Genomic DNA, 17,108 nt, shown 5'->3' on the forward strand with positions numbered 1-17,108 from the left:
GCAGCTGATGATGGGATCCCACACCCCCCAGGTCCTTCCCTCATTCCCTCCCTCTCTGGCGCCCATTAGCCAGCCCGGGCCATGGGGGCGGCGGCTGCCTAGACTCCGTGCCAGGCCCAGCCCCCGGAGACGCACCTGTTCTGACCTGCTGAGCAGGTTCCCAAGTTTCTGCCTTCGTTGTTGGCCACGGCGTGGGAAGCAGCTCTGGGGGAGCTCGGAGCTCCCGATCACGGCTTCTTGGGGGTAGCTACAGCTGGGTGGGTGGAAGGGGGCTGGGTCCCCTAGCGGAGACCCCAGGGGGGTAGGCAGGTGCGTCCCTGCCCGAGGACTCTGTGACTGCCTACCGTCTGGGTCGGTCCCTATCCAGCTCTCCAGCGGCTCCCAGGGAGAACTCGGTGGACCTTCAGGAACATTGGGCAGCTCTGCCTCCCGACCAATGCCTCTGTCCCTGGGAGCCGGGATGTGGGGTCCTGAGGCCTGGCTGCTGCTGCTGCTCCTGGCGTCGTTTACAGGTAGGACTTGCTTCAGGACCCTCGTTCCTGAGCCCAAGCCGACCAGGCGCGTGCGCGCACACACACACACACTCCCTTTCCTGTATCTGAGCTGAGGAACGAACCTCCCTCTCGCATCTCCAGCTGATACCAGCACCCTCAGGAGAGTCACTGGGGCTCTTCTGTTTCATGGCTCTTTCTAGCCCCAGGCCAGGTCTCTGGACCTGGGCTCCCTGACCGTCTTCTCCAAAAGGCTGGAGCTGCCTCTGGGGAAAGAGATGTGGTGATCCAGTGCAGGTGGCCAGTGAGGTGGAACTGGTGGGGACCCTTTCACCCCAGGGTTTCCTGGAGACTCCCTCGCCTACCTGCTGGGCCTCAGAGTTGCTGACTGGGGCTGCAGCTGACTCAGGGTTGAGCTGGTTTCCCCAGTCATCAGGGTGTAGGAAGCCTGATGTCCAGAGAATGGACAGGGTCTTTCTATCACCTCCTCTCTCCATGATGTCGTAGAATACCAGTTCTGTGGCACCCGTTGGGGGGCTGTTGGGGAGCTGGAAGCTCTTTTCACTCTGACCCCCTCTGTCTCTGAGCACATTATGAGGGGTACTATTCCAAAGTAAGACAGCTACTTCCATGAGTGGGGGGTCTAGAGTAGGGCACCTTCTAGACAGGGCGTGGTCCTCTTTTCTTTATCCCTCGTTGTCCTACTTTCTCAACTAGATGTCTTGTATCACTCCTGTCTAGCACTATGTACAGAAGATTAGAAATTATAGGAATTTATAATCTTCAGAGTGGGGGAGAGAATGTGTGTGTGTGTGTAAGTGTGTGTATGCAAATGAGACCAGGGTAGGATTCCTTAGGCTGTTCCCAAGGTAATAGACAACTGAGAAATCTTCCTCCTTAGAAAGACAGGGCCTCACCTACATACAACAGTTTGATTCCAAGTCCCAGGAGCAGTGGTGAAGGAGCCGCAGTTGTCCAGCAGTGATTTTCCCCAACCTCCATCTCCACCTAAAGCTGTCAGGAGGAGAGTCAGACCTAGATGTGTGGATGAGTGGGGGCTGCTCTTGCTCTGATCTTCTAATAGAAGTGTCGTTGGCCCAGCCTCCAACTTCAGGATACTGAGCTCCAAGCCCTGCCATCTCTCCCCCCACCCCCCATCTTAATTCCCATCTTCCAGACAACCCTTCTCACTTACTTAGGCCAAGAGGGTGGGGCCTGGTTGCTGGGGCCAGGGAACATGGCAGTCACTTTCCTGTAGGATCTACCCACACCTAAAGGATCTACCCACACCTAGAGAGTGGAGCCATGATGTCTCGGGACTCGGAAGGGATCAAAGAGATTCAACTCCCTCAGGGAAGTTTCCAGGGAAAACTGAAAGAAACAGAAAGGCCAGCGCGATCTCAAGATTACTCAGTGTTAGAAGCATAATCGGGGTTAGCGTCTTGGTCTTCCAACTCCTAATTCATCACAGCATGGTACCTCTGAGTGCTCACTGGGGATAGCCAGGGCACTGGATGCTGGAGACACAACAGTTAGCAAGACATAGTCCCTGCCTTCTTTTTCCAGGACACAAAGCTGTTCTTTCTCAGAGAAGCCCATGGAAGGGAGAGGAGACCCCTTCTAGTCAGGGCCTCACCCCACCCTTGTCCGGTGCCTGATGGACGGGTGCCGTGGCCAGGGAGGCAGCCTGGCTCCAGGGAAGCTGGCGCCCAGGGAGCCACACTCAGCGGCTGTAGCCTGCAGAGTGCTCTGAGGGCCAGAAGCCAGACCCCAGGTTCCCACCTCACTGCCCACCCCCGTTCTGGCTCCCCCGGGAGGCATCTCCTCAATGGCCCCCAGGAAACTGGAGTGTTCTTGTCTCTGAGAAAGCCTTGGACAGGAATCTTGGGAAATCAGGAGTTTTGGGTTCTGGCCCCATTTCGGCAGTTACCTGGTTACATGACCTTGGGCAACTAAGAATCTAGACTTCAGGAGACCAGGAGGTAGGACCAGATGATCTACATGGGCCTGTGGCTGTGTGGACATCCAGGCCCTGACTGAAGGAGGGTGCTGGGTGCCGGAAGAGGCCGTGCGTCCGGCTGCGGTGACAGATGAGGGGGAAAGGTCCTGGCCCCCTTTCTCAGCAGGGACCAGGGGTAGCTTTACCCTGGACACTGCCTTCTGCTGCTGCAGTGCTGCAGGTCTGTGCCCCCACCAAGGCCTGGGCCATTAGCGCTCTGAGCCCCAGGGCCCTGCCCCACCCCTGTTAGGGAGAGGAGCCCAGGCTGGGGAGGCACCCCAACACCACAGCTCTTTGTCTCTCCTTAACGGGGTGAGTTTCCGGGTGAGGCCTCCTCCCTGCTCCTTCCCATCTCCTGCCCCGGGGCTGAGGGACCCCACTCTGTAGATACCCTGCCAGTAGGGCCTGGTTCCTAACCTTTGTTTGCGCCCAGCTGAGCCCTGCAGGACCCCAGAGAACACACGGTTCTCTGAATTCCAAAGTCTGGCCTCTGAGGGTTAGGATCAGCTTTCTGTCTGAAGTTAGTTTTCTAGAAAGGGAAGGACCCCATCCCTGCGTCTCTACTCCTATTTACAGCGGTGGGGGCAGGCCCTTTTCTGAAGGATCTACTCAGACCCCGGGGGAAGCCCAGAAAGGAAGGCAAGCTTCCTTGCCCAAGGTGGGGAGTGCTAGGAGGATCCCAGGGAAGCCCTGTGGCCCCCAGGGACCTTGGTCCAACCCCAGTGTTTCAGGGAGCTGGGCCAAGGGGATCCCAGCCACAGAGATGGCAGTAAGGGATTCATAGTAGATCCACGGTTCCAGCCTCAGCCTCGGGAGCCTGGGGCCCTCCAGGCAAAGTGAAGGGAGGTCAGCCACGCTGGGAGCAAGCCTAGTGAAGACAGAATGCCTGGGCTTTCTGGCCTCCTAAACTTGCCCTTCTGCTGACCAAAGTCTAGGCAGACAGAAGGGATGGGGTGGGGTGGGGAGCTGAGTCAGGAGGGAAGGGAGGAGAGAAGCCTAGGGGCTGAATCTGGGAACAGAATCTAAACAGAGAAGGTCAAGTTCAGAACTGGGGTCCAGCCACAGAGCCGGAGGAGGAGGGCTCTGCCTGAGGGGGAGGGGACAACATCAGTCTTTGACTGGACGGGGAGCCTCAGGCTTCAGACGCTTTCCCCACAGTTCTCAGGCCACCCCCTGCCCCCCCCCCCACCCCCGTTTAAAACTGGTTGGCTGTCCTGAGAGCTGGGTTGAGGCTGTGATTTGGGGTGGGGCAGAGCTGGCCACACTTGCAGAGGTGGGGGAAGGGGGTGGCAGGCTGGCAGGATTGGGGAGGGGGTTAGGATCTCAGGGGTTTGGGAGAAGTTGAATTCTGGGTCTCCCACCCACAGTGTGGCTGTTGTGGTGACTCAGCCAGGCTCAGACTCTGGCTCCGGGGGGTTTAGGGGACTTATCTGTGCTGGGAGCCGTGTCTGGGCCGGAGCTGGGGCTGCCTCAAGGCCTGTCCTCCCCCATTGTTCTCACCTCCCTTTGTGATTGGTGTGGCCCCCCTCCCCAGACACTAATCTGTGGTGGGCGCTTTGCCCGGGTTGGGAAGCTCTCACTAAGCTGAGGGGCTTAGGACAATGGAGGGTAAGTGAGGGAGGTGGAGGAAGGCAGAGAGAGAATCTGCTGGTTTTCAAAGTTCCTTAGCACTCCAAGGCCAAGGTTATGGAGGGAGGGGGAAGGATGGAAGGAAAAAAAGTTGGCTTGTTTATCTCACCCGTCCTGAATAGGGGTCTTCAGGGGTCCCTTCCCAGGTCCTTTCTTACCCCAAACTCACCCACACATTCCAGCTCTTTCTTGGGGAGGCTGCTGCTGTGGGGTGAGGGGAGGCAAGAGTTAACGAAGGAGAATGAGACCCTAGACAGCTCAGCCCCCCTCCCCCCAGCCCCAGGTAGGATCCCCCTCCTCCTTCCCTCCAAACCTCCACCAGACAACCCTCACCCCAGGCCTGCAGCGAGAGCTGGTTTTTCTGGTGGTGGCAGCAGCAGAGACCTGACAGAGATTCCCAGGGAGAGGCCTCTTTGAGGGGCCAGAGGTGCTGGGGGGGCCTGGGGGTGTGACTGGGGGGGCTGAGAAAGGTGGGGGTCCTTTCAGTAGGAACCTGAGGAGCAAGGGTAGAGAGAGCTTTTGTTTTGTTCTGTGGGGTAGTCCTTGATGACAATTTCCCATCACCCCAGAGGGACAGTGACTTCATCTCTGGGTCCCTCTGCCTGAGATAAATCTGCCTCAATTCTGGGGGGAGGAGGGGAAGAGTGCCTGGGCGCCACTCCAGTGGGTGCAGAGACAAAGGCCCCGAGCCACACACCACTGACCAAAGGCAGCTGAGACAGACAACTATGCGGAAGCGAAGAGAAACCAACGTCAAAATATTTACTATGTGTGCACATTCATATACATGCCTTTCCATGGCTGGCTCTGATGCTGACAAGCACACATGCACTCCTGAAGAGAAAAAATGGACACATATGTGGGAAACACCCCCAAGTTCATGCAGAGAGGCAGCCTCTCCTGCATGTGAGCTGGCACTGAGACTCACCAGGCCCTCACCCCAAGATGTACATGCTGACACACAGAGTCTCCCTTCCTCTCACACTGACTCCCTTCCTCCTCCTCACAGACCCACCTCTAGGACCCCATTGTGTGCCCCTAGATGCATTAGCAGTGGATGATGATGGAGAAAGGCTCCGCAGAAAGAAAAGCCTCCTGCCCGAGAGATGCTGTCATCTGCCACTGCCAGCCTGTTTCCCCTCTGGAGATCAGAGGCCAGGCCTTGCACAGAGAGGAAAGTTGGGGCCCAGGCACAGGGTAGGGAGAAGGCAGCCAGCCCAGGCCAGGAATGGAGGGCCTGTCTGGGAGCAGGAGGGGTACACAGAGGGCAGGGCCCCAAAGAGGCCCGTGGGGGCCTGGCCGGGGTGGGGGAGGACAAGGGCAGGGATCCCGTCCGGCCAGTCGGGCCTGTTCTCTGCCTTGCGCAAGGTGGTGGCTGGTGGCGGCTGTGGCTAGGCAGCCTGTGCAGCAGCGGCTGAATCACCAAGGCTCCTGACCAGCGTCCTGGTGCTCCCGGGAGGAGGGGAGGGGAGGGTCAGAGGGAGGAGCGCTCAGCCAGCAGAGTCCACCAGCCTCAGCAAACAGTCTGCAGCAGAAGGGTCCGTGGGCTTGGCCTGGCCACTACATGCCCGCAGGGTGACCTCACCAGGCAGGCGGTGTGTCTCCTCTGCTCTGGTGACATCATCATGCTGACGCCGGGCGGGCACTGGGTGGGGGAGAGAGGGAGGAGGCAGTCCTGGTCTGCCCTACCCTGGGAGTCTCAGCTTCTGGGTCTACCTACTGAGCCCAAGTTCTCTTTTCCTTCTCTTGCAGCCTCTGTGTGTGTGTGTGTGTGTGTGTGTGTGTGTGTGTGTGTGTGTGTGTGTGTGTGTGTGTGTGTGTGTGTGTGTGTGTGAAGGAGGGTGTTGCTCAAGCTGAGATGCTCCCAGTAAATAGTGAATTTAGGACAATGGGGAGATGTGGGAGAGATCTGGGTCTACCTACTGAGCCCAAGTTCTCTTTTCCTTCTCTTGCAGCCTCTGTGTGTGTGTGTGTGTGTGTGTGTGTGTGTGTGTGTGTGTGTGTGTGTGTGTGTGTGTGTGTGTGTGTGTGTGTGTGAAGGAGGGTGTTGCTCAAGCTGAGATGCTCCCAGTAAATAGTGAATTTAGGACAATGGGGAGATGTGGGAGAGATCCAGAAGGGACTTTCCAGTTTTACTGGGTTCCTCATCCTGCAAAATTTGGGTTTATCACTTGGTATCATGGGGATCATGGAGCCACAGGTAGGGATGTGGAAGATGGACTCAGACATGTGCTAGGGACTCAATGCATGTTGTATGCTAAGAAGGTATTTTTGGTGGGGAAACGTGATCAGTGGTGGGGAGGGGCCAGTTGGTTGACAAGTATAGGAGTGAGGATGTCATCTGACATTGTTCCAGAAATAGGCTTTGGAAGGGTTTGAGTGTCTCCCAGTGGAGCAGGGCTTGGATTCCCTGTGACCTGCATGGACACTGGGATTAGAAGCAGAGGAAGTACCAGGAAGCCCCAGTCTCAAGCCCACCTTCAGCCCTTCCTTGGCAGCCCTGCTCCCTCTGGTGCCAGGAGGAGGTGCCTGGGAGGGGTGACAGGTGGTTAGCCGGACTCCTTGGCTGGGCTGGGTGGGACCAACATCAGCTTAGGCAGGTCAGGGCCCTGGTATCTGGCCCTGCAGGTCTGTCCCGTCCCATTTGGGCCCTCCCGGCTCCCGACAGCATCCTCCCTTCCTCTTCCCGTTTGCAAGGCCGTGGGACCCCCTTCCTCTGCCCCATGCTCTGCCTCACTGGAACCCTCTGGCCACTCTAGTGGGGCTTCACTTTCTCCCTCCATGTCTGATTCCCTCCACCCCCTACTTTCACCCTAGGTCCAGTCTGGAGGTACTCCCTTTGGCAGAGAACCCAGCCAGCCAGCCTATTGTGTCTCCACCCTAAGGTTGCCATACCAACCCCCTCCCTGCCCAGCCCAACCAAAGACTGAACATTCCTCCTTGTTCTACCCTTTCCTTCTTCCGCCTGTCTCTCACATTCATTCCTTCATCCACTCATTCACTCATTCAATCAGTCAATAAAGAATAATCGAGTACCAATTATATGCCAGGAATGCAGACCACCAAGCACTGAATCAGAAACCATGTTTCCATATGGGATGTGAGATCCAGTTTATACTCTTGAGGTTCTCAGTCTGGTGGAAGAGGCGGACGAGAAAATAGCAAACACAATCTGTGGTATCAACAAATACAGTCTGTGATGGGTCAACGCAGGATGCTAGAGGGAGAACAGAGGGAGGGCACCTCACCCTGCCTCAGGTGGGGGTGGGGGAAGGGAGGACTCTGGGAGGAAGTGATGTCTAAGCAGAGTCTTTAAGGATGAGTAGGAGTTACCCAGACAGTGATGAGTAGGAGCTAGCAGACATAGGGAGGAGGGCGTTCCAGGCAGGATCACAGTATGAGCAAGGTGAAGGCCAGCAGGGTGTGTGAAGTGCTGGCCAGAGGTAGGAGCTTTGAACTTTTGGGAATTACTGGACATGCATTCCCAGGCAAGGTGCTCTCAACCATCCCAAAGAGCCTTCATTCTGCACCCCTAGCCCTATGTTTCATACACTTTATTCCACAACTTCAAATTTCTTTCTTCTCAGCCTCGAGCTTCTCTGGCCCTGTCTCCCTCATAAGTTACTCATCCTAGAAACCCAGGAGTTGTCTTTGAGTCTTTCCTCTTTCTGGTCAGTGACCAAATCCTGCCACGGTCCTGTCCTCTTGGCAGCCCAGTGCAGGATGGTAGCAGCAGGGCCCTGGTGTGTCTCCTGCCCTCAGCCTCTCTCCTTTCCAGTCAGAGGACACATGACCACTGGCTTAATGCTTTAGCGACTCCTTATTTCCGCTGGCCAAATCTGAATTCCTTTGCCTGGTGTGGAAGGTCCTGGATGATTTTGCTGTGACCAGATGTCCCACTCCCACTCAACACACACTCTTTGCCTTAGTTGTGTCCTCTCCTCTTGGCTTCCTGAACCAGTCAGACTCTCTACCTCCCTGGGGTTTGCCCACCTTGTGCCCTTACCTAGGACCTCTTTCCAGGTCTCACCCTCTCCTGATTCTACCCACCTCATGCATGAGGCCCTCCTTCCTGAATCAGGACCACTGTGACTAGCCTATCCCATAACTAACCTGCAACACACCACTAACCACTAAATAAGAAACCATCACACATATTTCCATAGATGTTTCCATACATATCTTCCCCAAAAGAACTCAGATTCTATAAATGCAGGACATGCATCCTTCTTTGCTGATAAGGCTACATGATAGATCCCCTTGAGGGCTTCATGCTGTTCCTTATCAATGTACAGAACACTCACCTTTTATCCCTGGTCCCCACCTCCAGTCCTGCTTCTGGCTCATGGTTCTAACCCTGTTGCTGCGTGTCTGTCCTGACCTCTTCTCTCTGGGCCTCTGACCCTGGGCCTTTCTGTCTTCGGTGACTTGCTCATTCCTGTCTCTGTCTCGGTTCATGCCATTCTTCCCACATAGCATACCTTCTTCTCTCTGGGAACCCAGGCCTCTCATCCTCTCATCTTCAAGCCATGAAAAGAATGTTCCGAAGGGCCTGTTGGGATGGACCCTTCCTACACCATGTGCCGCATCCCAGACACCAACTCTTCTCGACCCTTGCCTTGGCTCCTGGTCACTTTCTGGAAGCATTCTCTTTCCCTCTCTTGGTAGGTTAAGCCTTCTGTGAAAGTCTGTCCATGGCTTCCAGGTCTTTGTGGCACAAAATCCATTTCCCTGAGCCCCCAGAGGGCAGAGGATGGGTCTCTTCTCCTGCTATAGCTGCCCACCTTACAATTGCTCAGGATAGGATCCAGGGCTGAGAGAGGGTGTGACTCTTCCATATACCATCTGTGTGGCCTCAGGCAAGTCACTTCCTCTCTCTGGGTCTCAGTTTCCTCATCTGTTAAAGGGCGATAATAACGCCTACCTCTTGGGAATGGTTTGTGGATCTAATGAGGTAATGGACTGAACGCGCTTTGCAAGCATAAATTGCTCCAGGAGTTCTGGGCTGCCTTTGCTGACATTATCATTATGAATAAGTGTTCCCCAGCTCTGGCAGCGCCCCTAACCCTGGCTGCGTCTGTCTGCCCCCTGCAGGTCAGTGCCTTGCTGGTGAGCTGGAGACCGCGGACCAGGTGACCGTGGTGCTGGGCCAGGATGCCAAGCTGCCCTGCTTCTACCGAGGGGATCCGGGCGAGCAGGTGGAGCAGGTGGCATGGGCTCGCGTGGATGCGGGCGAGGGTGGCCGGGAACTGGCACTGCTGAACTCCAAATACGGGCTGCACGTGAGCTCAGCCTACGAGGGCCGCGTGGAGCAGCCGCCGCCCCCACGGAACCCCCTGGATGGCGCGCTATTGCTGCGCAATGCGGTGCAGGCTGACGAGGGAGAGTACGAGTGTCGCGTCAGCACCTTCCCTGCTGGAAGCTTCCAGGCGCGGCTGCGGCTCCGCGTTCTGGGTGAGTGAGGCCAGCTGCCAGAGGTGCCAGAACCTCAGGCCCTGGGCCTTGGAGGACAGAGCCAGAGGCAGGGGGATGCAGAGATGAATGGGGTGGGGTTGGAACAGGAAGAGGTGGGGTCCTGTGGGACTGAGAGAGCTTCATTTAGCCCATCCAACCCCCACCCCAATCCAAAAATTCTTTGCAGGTGACCCCAAATGCTTGATACGGCTTGATCAGCCTTGGGGAAGAATCTTGTTTATTAGGCTGGTCCTCCTTCTGTGGACCTGAAATCTCCCTCTTGGCTACTTTCACCCTCTCCAGCGAGATGACACAGCCTTCTCTCTTCTGCACAACAGCCTCTCCACTAGATGTGGAGCTCTGTCATGCCCCACTCAAACCTCTTCTTCAAGCTAAATGTACTAGTTTCTGCAACAGTTCTCCCAGAGACACTTACTCAGAGCCTCCCTCATCCTCCTGGGCTCCATTTAAAATGCTGGGCCGAGACATGGACACACAGGCCCAGCTCTGACCAGAGTGGCTGTGCATGACCAGTGGGGCTAATGCCTCCCCTGATCCTGACCTCCCGTGAATGCGGTTGGAAGCCACAATTGCCTTGTAAACCGCCACTTGGCACTGTGGATTCTCGTGGTCAACGGATGTCCTGGACTTATGGTCAAGTCAAGTCTTTTCCATTCTGGGCTTGGACTGTTAATGTTATGAAGATAAAAATAAAGACCTTTATAGTTTTCCTTTATCCACATGGAATATAGTAATACCAGCCGTGGTAGAAAAACCTGAGTGTGAATCTTGGCTTCACCACCCCATAGCTAATGATCTGGAATGAATCATTTAACTTCCCTGAGCTTCAGTTTCTTCAGCTATAAAATAGGGATAATAATACCTACTTCATGTTTGTTGATGAGAATAAAAGAAATAACATTTGTTAAGTGTTGAGTACAGTGCTGGGCACATAGTAAGTGCTTTAAAAATGGTGGCTATTGTTATTATTATAATATGGATGTTATCTGGTTAGCTTTTAAACTACGTCATTATTTTTATTAAAAAAATGACCCATACTCATTGTAAATAATTCAAACAGTGGAGAAAGGTACAAAGTCAGCTGAAATTCTGCCACTCATTTGACATCTCTGTTGATAATATAAAAGAAGAAAAAGCTAGACTGAACTGGGATGGGGTAGGGCCTCCTAACAGGGGTTGTGAAGATGGTGATCTCCACCTCCCCTCATCTGCAGTGCCTCCCTTGCCCTCGCTGAATCCTGGTCCGGCGCTGGAAGAGGGCCAGGGCCTGACCCTGGCAGCCTCCTGCACGGCAGAGGGCAGCCCGGCCCCTAGCGTCACCTGGGACACAGAGGTCAAGGGCACGACATCCCACCGCTCCTTCACACACTCCCGCTCAGCGGCCGTCACTTCAGAATTCCACCTGGTGCCCAGCCGCAGCATGAATGGACAGCCACTTACCTGTGTGGTGTCCCACCCTGGCCTGCTCCAGGACCAACGGATCACCCACATCCTCCAAGTGGCCTGTGAGTACTTGGGTAGGGCACCCCCATGGGCTTCAGGAAGACTGGTGAGATACTGAGAGACCCGGAGGCCCCCCAGTCTGGCCAGCCCGGATCCTGCAGGGCCTGCTGTGTGGCCAAGAGAGCACTAGTCCAAGGGGTGAGACCTGGAGCCCATCCCAGATGACCTTGGCAAATCACTCTGACCTTCAGAGTGCTCCTGTTTACAAAGGAGCTTGCCCTGTTTTTCAGGTTTCAGGGAGGTCAGATATAAATATGGAATGGAAAGAATTTTGTGAAATAGTTTAGGATTTGAAGACAGATGGACTTGGAATGCACCCTAGTTCTGCTATTTACCAGCTGTTATTCAGTCAAGATTCATTTTCTTCATTAGCAGGAGAGTAATTATATCAACTTTACAGCGTTCTGATGGGAATAGAAACCACAAATGCAAAGCCTCTCACACGGTGCTTAGTGTAGGGATGCTGCCAGGTCAATGGCAGATACTTTTTTCCTGGCATTAGACTTTGAGCCTCTGTGAGGGATGGCACTGTTTTTTGCTAATACTAACACCACATTTGGCACAAAGTAGGTCCTCAACAGATGTTTGTTAAAGAAAGGAACAAGCTGGAAATTCCCTGGTGGCCCATGGTTAGGACTGCATGATTTCCCTGCTGAGGACCTGGGTTCGATCCCTGATCTGGGGAAGTAAGGTCCCGCAAGCTGTGCTGCACAGTCAGGGAAAAAAAGGAAAAAAGAAATGAAGGAAACAGGAGGATGGTTAAACCTTTGAAGAATCCGGGAGGGGTTTTGCTGAGCACCTGTTCTTGACTAGCACTATGCTAGGGACCACAGGAGATTCAAAAGGTGTTGCCACAGTGCTATGCAGAGGAATGTATAGGCTCATTGCACAGGTAAACCAGTGAGGACTCTCTGAACTCAGGGGAGGGAGCTGTCAGCACAGCGGGGCTGGGCTAGGTTGGGCTGCAGATGGGCAGGATGGGCAAGGGCATCCAGGCAGGGTGAGGCCTGGGACCGGGCTTCTCCAAGGAAGAGCATCACTCCCATTCTCTCTCCTCCCACCTTTCATTCCAGTCCTTGCGGAAGCCTCTGTGAGGGGCCTTGAAGACCGAAAGCTGTGGCAGGTCGGCAGAGAAGGGGCTGTGCTCAAGTGCCTAAGTGAAGGGCAGCCCCCTCCCTCGTTCAACTGGACGCGGTAAGGGCCGAGCTTGAGACTGGAATCCTTCCCTAAGGACCAACACATACTCATTATGAACTGGGACGATATACTCTGAACTCTGAATAAATTGGGGCACATGTTCAGACCAATACAAGAATATGCATGGTCAACAAACATTATTACTGGCTTACACCAGGGAGTGTGGGATACATGGCGATGAGTAGGGAGTTAGCTAATAAGTGCTTGGCTTTTCTCCTTAACTTTAAAATTATGAAATATAATACAGTATTTAAATGCTAGCACTTTTTATGTAAGTGCCTGGAGTGGATAAGACAAAAAGATACAGCTGACTGTGACTGTTGTTAAAGCAACACTTGTATAACCACTGTCACACTGCCGGCACCTCAGACGCACCCTCCCATCTCTGCTAGTGCGTTGGCTTTTTTCCAGGGTCTGAGATGTCCAGAGAGTCAGGGAGGGGGTCCGGGGCACATGTATGCGAGCCCATGACAGGCATGCTCTCACATGTGAGCAGATGAGCCGTGTATGTGGCCTTGTGCCTGGGTTCTGTTCATGTAGCCTGCCATGCAGTGTCATGGATATTGGGGCACGCAGTCACGTTTTCCAAGTACGTCTGAGCCCAGATAGGAGTGCAAAGTCCTGTTGTATGGACTTCTTAGCAGTGGACCTGGTACTTGGTGCTGGATGACGTGATGCCTATAGGAGCATGTGAGACGGTGTGCATGTGGATCTTCCCCGAGTGTGTGTGGGGGTGCCCAGGTCAGGCTGGGCGGCAGGGAGAAGGGGCCTCTGCCTAGACCTGCCTGAAGGAGGGAGGGGCACCGTGGGAACAGCCGGTGGCTCTGGGTGACGTCATGGGGGAGGGCGGTGGAGAGCTGCCCGGGCACGTTGGATGGTGGCAGCCTCAGCCCGCCCTGGCCGGTGCCCATCAGCTCCCCTGTCCTCCAGGCTGGACGGGCCCCTGCCCAGTGGGGTACGAGCAGAAGGAGACACCCTGGGCTTCCCCACGCTGACCACTGACCACAGCGGCACATACGTCTGCCATGTCAGCAATGAGCTCTCCTCAAGGGATGCTCAGGTGGTGGTGGATGTTCTTGGTAAGCACTGGGGCAAAAGCTGGGACCTGGGCCGGGGGCCTGGAGCGGGGCAACGGGGAGCAAGGCAGAGAGTGAGCTGGGAGAGTGTTTATTTGGAGGGGGTGGCACTACCTGTATTTCGCAGAGGGTCAGGCCGAGGCAGTGGCTTGGGATGTGTTTTGAGGACAGGGTGGGGCGGGCTGGAGAGCGGGACGTCTGCCTTAGGCCGCGGCCTGTCTCCGGCAGGCCCCGCGGACGCCCCGGGGAAGCAGGTGGACGTGGTGTCGGCCTCCGTGGTGGTGGTGGGTGTGATCGCCGCGCTCCTGTTCTGCCTTCTGGTGGCGGTGGTGGTGCTCATGTCCCGATACCATCGGCGCAAGGCCCAGCAGATGACCCAGAAATAGTGAGTACTGGCCACCCTGGGTGGGTGAGGTCAGCGGGCAGCAAAGAGGAGACAAGCAGGAGGTGGGCCGGGACGGAGGAGCGAGAGGAGGCGGGGTGGCCCAGCATCAGGGAGCTTGTGGGCCAGAGGCAGGCAGAGGGTCCCGGGAGGTGAGAGAGGCCTTGGGGCCTGGACCGCAGCTGGGTTGAGGGGGGCCACGCTGCCTGAGTGAGGGCAGACCCCATGCCAGGGTGCCACAGGCACGGGCACATACACGACACAGGGCGCACACGCTCTGCAGCCACGTCCTCACACTTGCAGGGACAGCCTAGTGCCCACCCCCTCCCGCCCCAGCTCAGAGGCGCCGCCGGGCTAGGTTCACCTTGGGGGGCTCCCACTACCCTCAGCTCCTGACGAGGGGGTGTCTTCCCAGTGAGGAGGAGCTGACCCTGACCAGGGAGAACTCCATCCGGAGGCTGCATTCCCATCACTCGGACCCCAGAAACCAGGTGTGTGTGCCAGGGTCGGGTGTGCTCGCGGGGCTGGGGCCCCTCTGCAGGTCAGGAGTGTAGGAGGGTTGCACTGGGGGGAGGTGGGGGGTGGGCAGAGCTTCTTTGGGTCTGCTGGCTCCTTTTAGAAAGCCCTCTTCATCACTGTCCTCGAGGTCGCTCTGGGAAGCCGTCATTAGCGCTGGTTTCAGGGTGGGGGAAAATGAGGATGTCTGTGTGCAGGAGAGCATGGACAGGTGGGGGTGGGGGAAGGTGATTAGGGAGGAGCCGTGGGGAGGACAGAGGTGAAGAGGCTGAAGGGAGGAGCCTGAGCCCTGTTCTGACTCCTCCCCCGTGTCCGGGCCCTACAGCCGGAGGAGAGTGTAGGGCTGAGAGCCGAGGGCCACCCCGATAGTCTCAAGGACAACAGTAGCTGCTCTGTGATGGTGAGGCCCCCGGCCCCACCGGTGTCCCCACCACTCTCCTCAGGCCCCTCTCCTGGCCCCAGACGTGGTGCGTCAGCAGCCCCTCCACCAGCCCCTCTTGCCTGAGACTCACGCTGCCCGCCTGCCTCCCCCCACACCCCCAGCTCTGCCTTTATGCCTTCATCCTCTAGTCCCCACTTCCCCACATCTAACATTCATTCCTGACGCCCATCTCTGAGCTGCTGAGCAACCATAACCCCTGCTTGTGCCTGACCTCTGACCCCACCGTGCCCCAACCAGCCCCCTCGCGTGTGACCACCCCGCCCAGGCTCCTGACTCGCCCTCTGCCCTTGGTCTCCAGAGTGAAGAGCCGGAGGGCCGCAGTTACTCCACACTGACCACAGTGAGGGAGATTGAAACGCAGACTGAGCTGCTGTCTCCAGGCTCTGGGCGGGCAGAGGAGGAGGAAGATCGGGATGAAGACATCAAGCAGGCCATGAACCATTTTGTTCAGGAGAACGGGACCCTGCGGGCCAAGCCCACGGGCAATGGCATCTACATCAACGGGCGGGGGCATCTGGTCTGACCCAGGCTTGCCTCCGTCCCCTAAGCCTGGCTCCCTCTGCTGACAGGGAAGCCTTCAGCTCATCTCCAGGGGGGCCTCCCTACACACTCTTTTCTTGAGGAAGATGCTCCCCACCCCACTGACTGCTTGATCTCCAGTCCTTCCCGTCCTTCCGTTGGATACCGGAAGGGCTCTGCTGGTTGAGTCCCTCCAACAGTGTGTGCATGTGTGCTTGTTTGAGTGTGTGCTGTGTGTGCGTGCAGGGGTGGACTGTGCCCGTGATGTGCGTCACGCTGTCACAGGTGAACTGTGGTGTGTGTGTGACCCGGTTCAGCGGCAACACGGGGGGACGTCACGGGGATGGGCTTGTGTACCTGCAGCTGTGGGACCTTTGCCTGTAAAACGCAGGTGTTTTCCTCAGACCCCAGAGCAGTATTAATGATGCAGAGGTTCGAGGCGGGAGGTGGAGACTTGGGCCAGATCCAGGTGTGCGGGCATAGCTGGAGCTGGAATCTGGCCTCCTGAGTTGGGGAGCAGAGCTCCCACCACTTGGGACCCGCTGGGGCAAGTGTGAAGCGGTGGGCTGGGGTCCACCAGAAGCTCAAACTGCCCTCTGGTGGTCTCTGGCCCTGCTGCATGTACATATCTTCTGTAAATAAGCCTGCACAGGGGAGCTTCTTTAAGGAATATTGCCCCAAACTCATTAAGAGAAAAGACTTTTTAAAAAACTTTGGATTCATCTGGATGTTTATCGTTAAAAGGATTGCTTAAAGAGTCATCAGCCTACACAGGGATTCAGCAAAGCTAGACCTTGCTCGGGCCCGACCCCAGGAGGTTAATTCCTATGGTTCAAGGTGCTCCTTCTGAGGCATCTTAATCTAGACAGCCTCATGGGAAGGAGACTAAGATCTGGTGGAGTATGAAGGAGGAGCGTGTGCCCCACAGTTACTGGGAACGGGAGGACAGGTAAGGTCCTTGGCCCTAGCGGTTCCTCAGCTTTTCCCCTAGGCGCAGGTTTTCTTAGTGTGTGCACAGGTGTTTGTGGTCCCTTGGTGAGGGGTCACTAGGGCTTGGTGACAAGGGCTCCTGGTTTAGTCATGGTATAGGGGAGAGAGAATAGTGATAATAGAACCAGGGAGGGTGGGAGTTCAAGTGAGGTGAAGGAGCTACTGGGAGCAAGAATGTCCCCTTTTCCCCAGGGGTCTCGGGGTCACTAGCTTGGGGCTCTTCCAGCAGTTTTGCTGGGTGGGGGCTGGGATTAGATGAGGTCCATTTTTGCCTGCCTGACCCAAATACATTCAACCAGGATACCTAGATTTAGTGCCAAACCCTGCTCAGCCTGAACTCTGCTGGACTTCTGACCAAAGGAGAGTCTCTTATCCCCTGCTCTCCAGCCAGCCAGGACTTTGCATGTGGAACCTGAAGATATGGAATTCTAGTATGTACATTTTGTGTAAATATGTGCATAATTGTACATAAGTGATATTCTGTTTTTAAATAAACAGATAAAACCTGTTCTTTCTGGTTCCTGTCTTGCTCCCTGAACGGTATAAATCCTGAACCTCAATACTCTTCTGTCTCAGCACATCCTCCCTGTGGTTCCAAGTTGGGGAGGAGCTAGGATGCCTGGAACTGGGAGGGACAGGAGGAAAGAAATGGTCTCCACAAGACCTTGAGCCATCTCTGAGAGTCCCCAGGTAGGACAGTGGATGGGAAGACCCCTTCCAGGATAGGCAGTAACTCAGCTGGCAGTATTTTATATCCTATCTTTTACTGGAGTTTTACTTCAACAGGCCTGGAAAGTAAACAGCAGTGTAAAATGTTGGGTTCCACAGGATATTAGAGTTGGGAGGATTTAAAGATCATCTTAGTCTACTCTTCATTTTTTCATATGTG

At 55.6% G+C, this 17,108-nt stretch overlaps 1 protein-coding gene across 3 annotated transcripts; it reads left to right on the plus strand.

Moving 5' to 3' along the window:
* The first annotated feature begins 151 nt into the window (after nt 1-151).
* NECTIN4 (nectin cell adhesion molecule 4) lies at nt 152-16,729 on the plus strand. 3 transcript variants are annotated; one of them, XM_043451174.1, is made up of 9 exons: nt 152-512; nt 9,214-9,573; nt 10,809-11,099; nt 12,171-12,291; nt 13,225-13,373; nt 13,599-13,755; nt 14,168-14,243; nt 14,594-14,668; nt 15,009-16,729. In XM_043451174.1, the coding sequence occupies exons 1-9, from the start codon at nt 437-439 to the stop codon at nt 15,231-15,233; spliced, it is 1,530 nt and encodes a 509-aa protein (XP_043307109.1). In that variant the 5' UTR covers nt 152-436; the 3' UTR covers nt 15,234-16,729. The 3 variants fall into 3 exon arrangements, with proteins under 3 accessions (XP_043307109.1, XP_043307126.1, XP_043307116.1); XM_043451191.1 differs by having other exon boundaries at nt 14,594-14,735; nt 15,009-15,146; XM_043451181.1 differs by lacking the exon at nt 14,594-14,668.
* Nucleotides 16,730-17,108: the final 379 nt, after the last annotated feature.

The sequence above is a fragment of the Cervus canadensis genome, chromosome 2, assembly GCF_019320065.1.
Source record: "Cervus canadensis isolate Bull #8, Minnesota chromosome 2, ASM1932006v1, whole genome shotgun sequence".
NCBI classification, from domain to species: Eukaryota; Metazoa; Chordata; class Mammalia; order Artiodactyla; family Cervidae; genus Cervus; species Cervus canadensis.

Coding starts and splice junctions, on each gene's coding strand:
- NECTIN4 (XM_043451174.1), top strand. CDS start 437: ATGCCTCTGTCCCTGGGAGCCGGGATGTGGGGTCCTGAGGCCTGGCTG. Junction 14,244..14,593: donor ACTCGGACCCCAGAAACCAG/GTGTGTGTGCCA, acceptor CGGGCCCTACAG/CCGGAGGAGAGTGTAGGGCT. Junction 14,669..15,008: donor ACAGTAGCTGCTCTGTGATG/GTGAGGCCCCCG, acceptor CTTGGTCTCCAG/AGTGAAGAGCCGGAGGGCCG.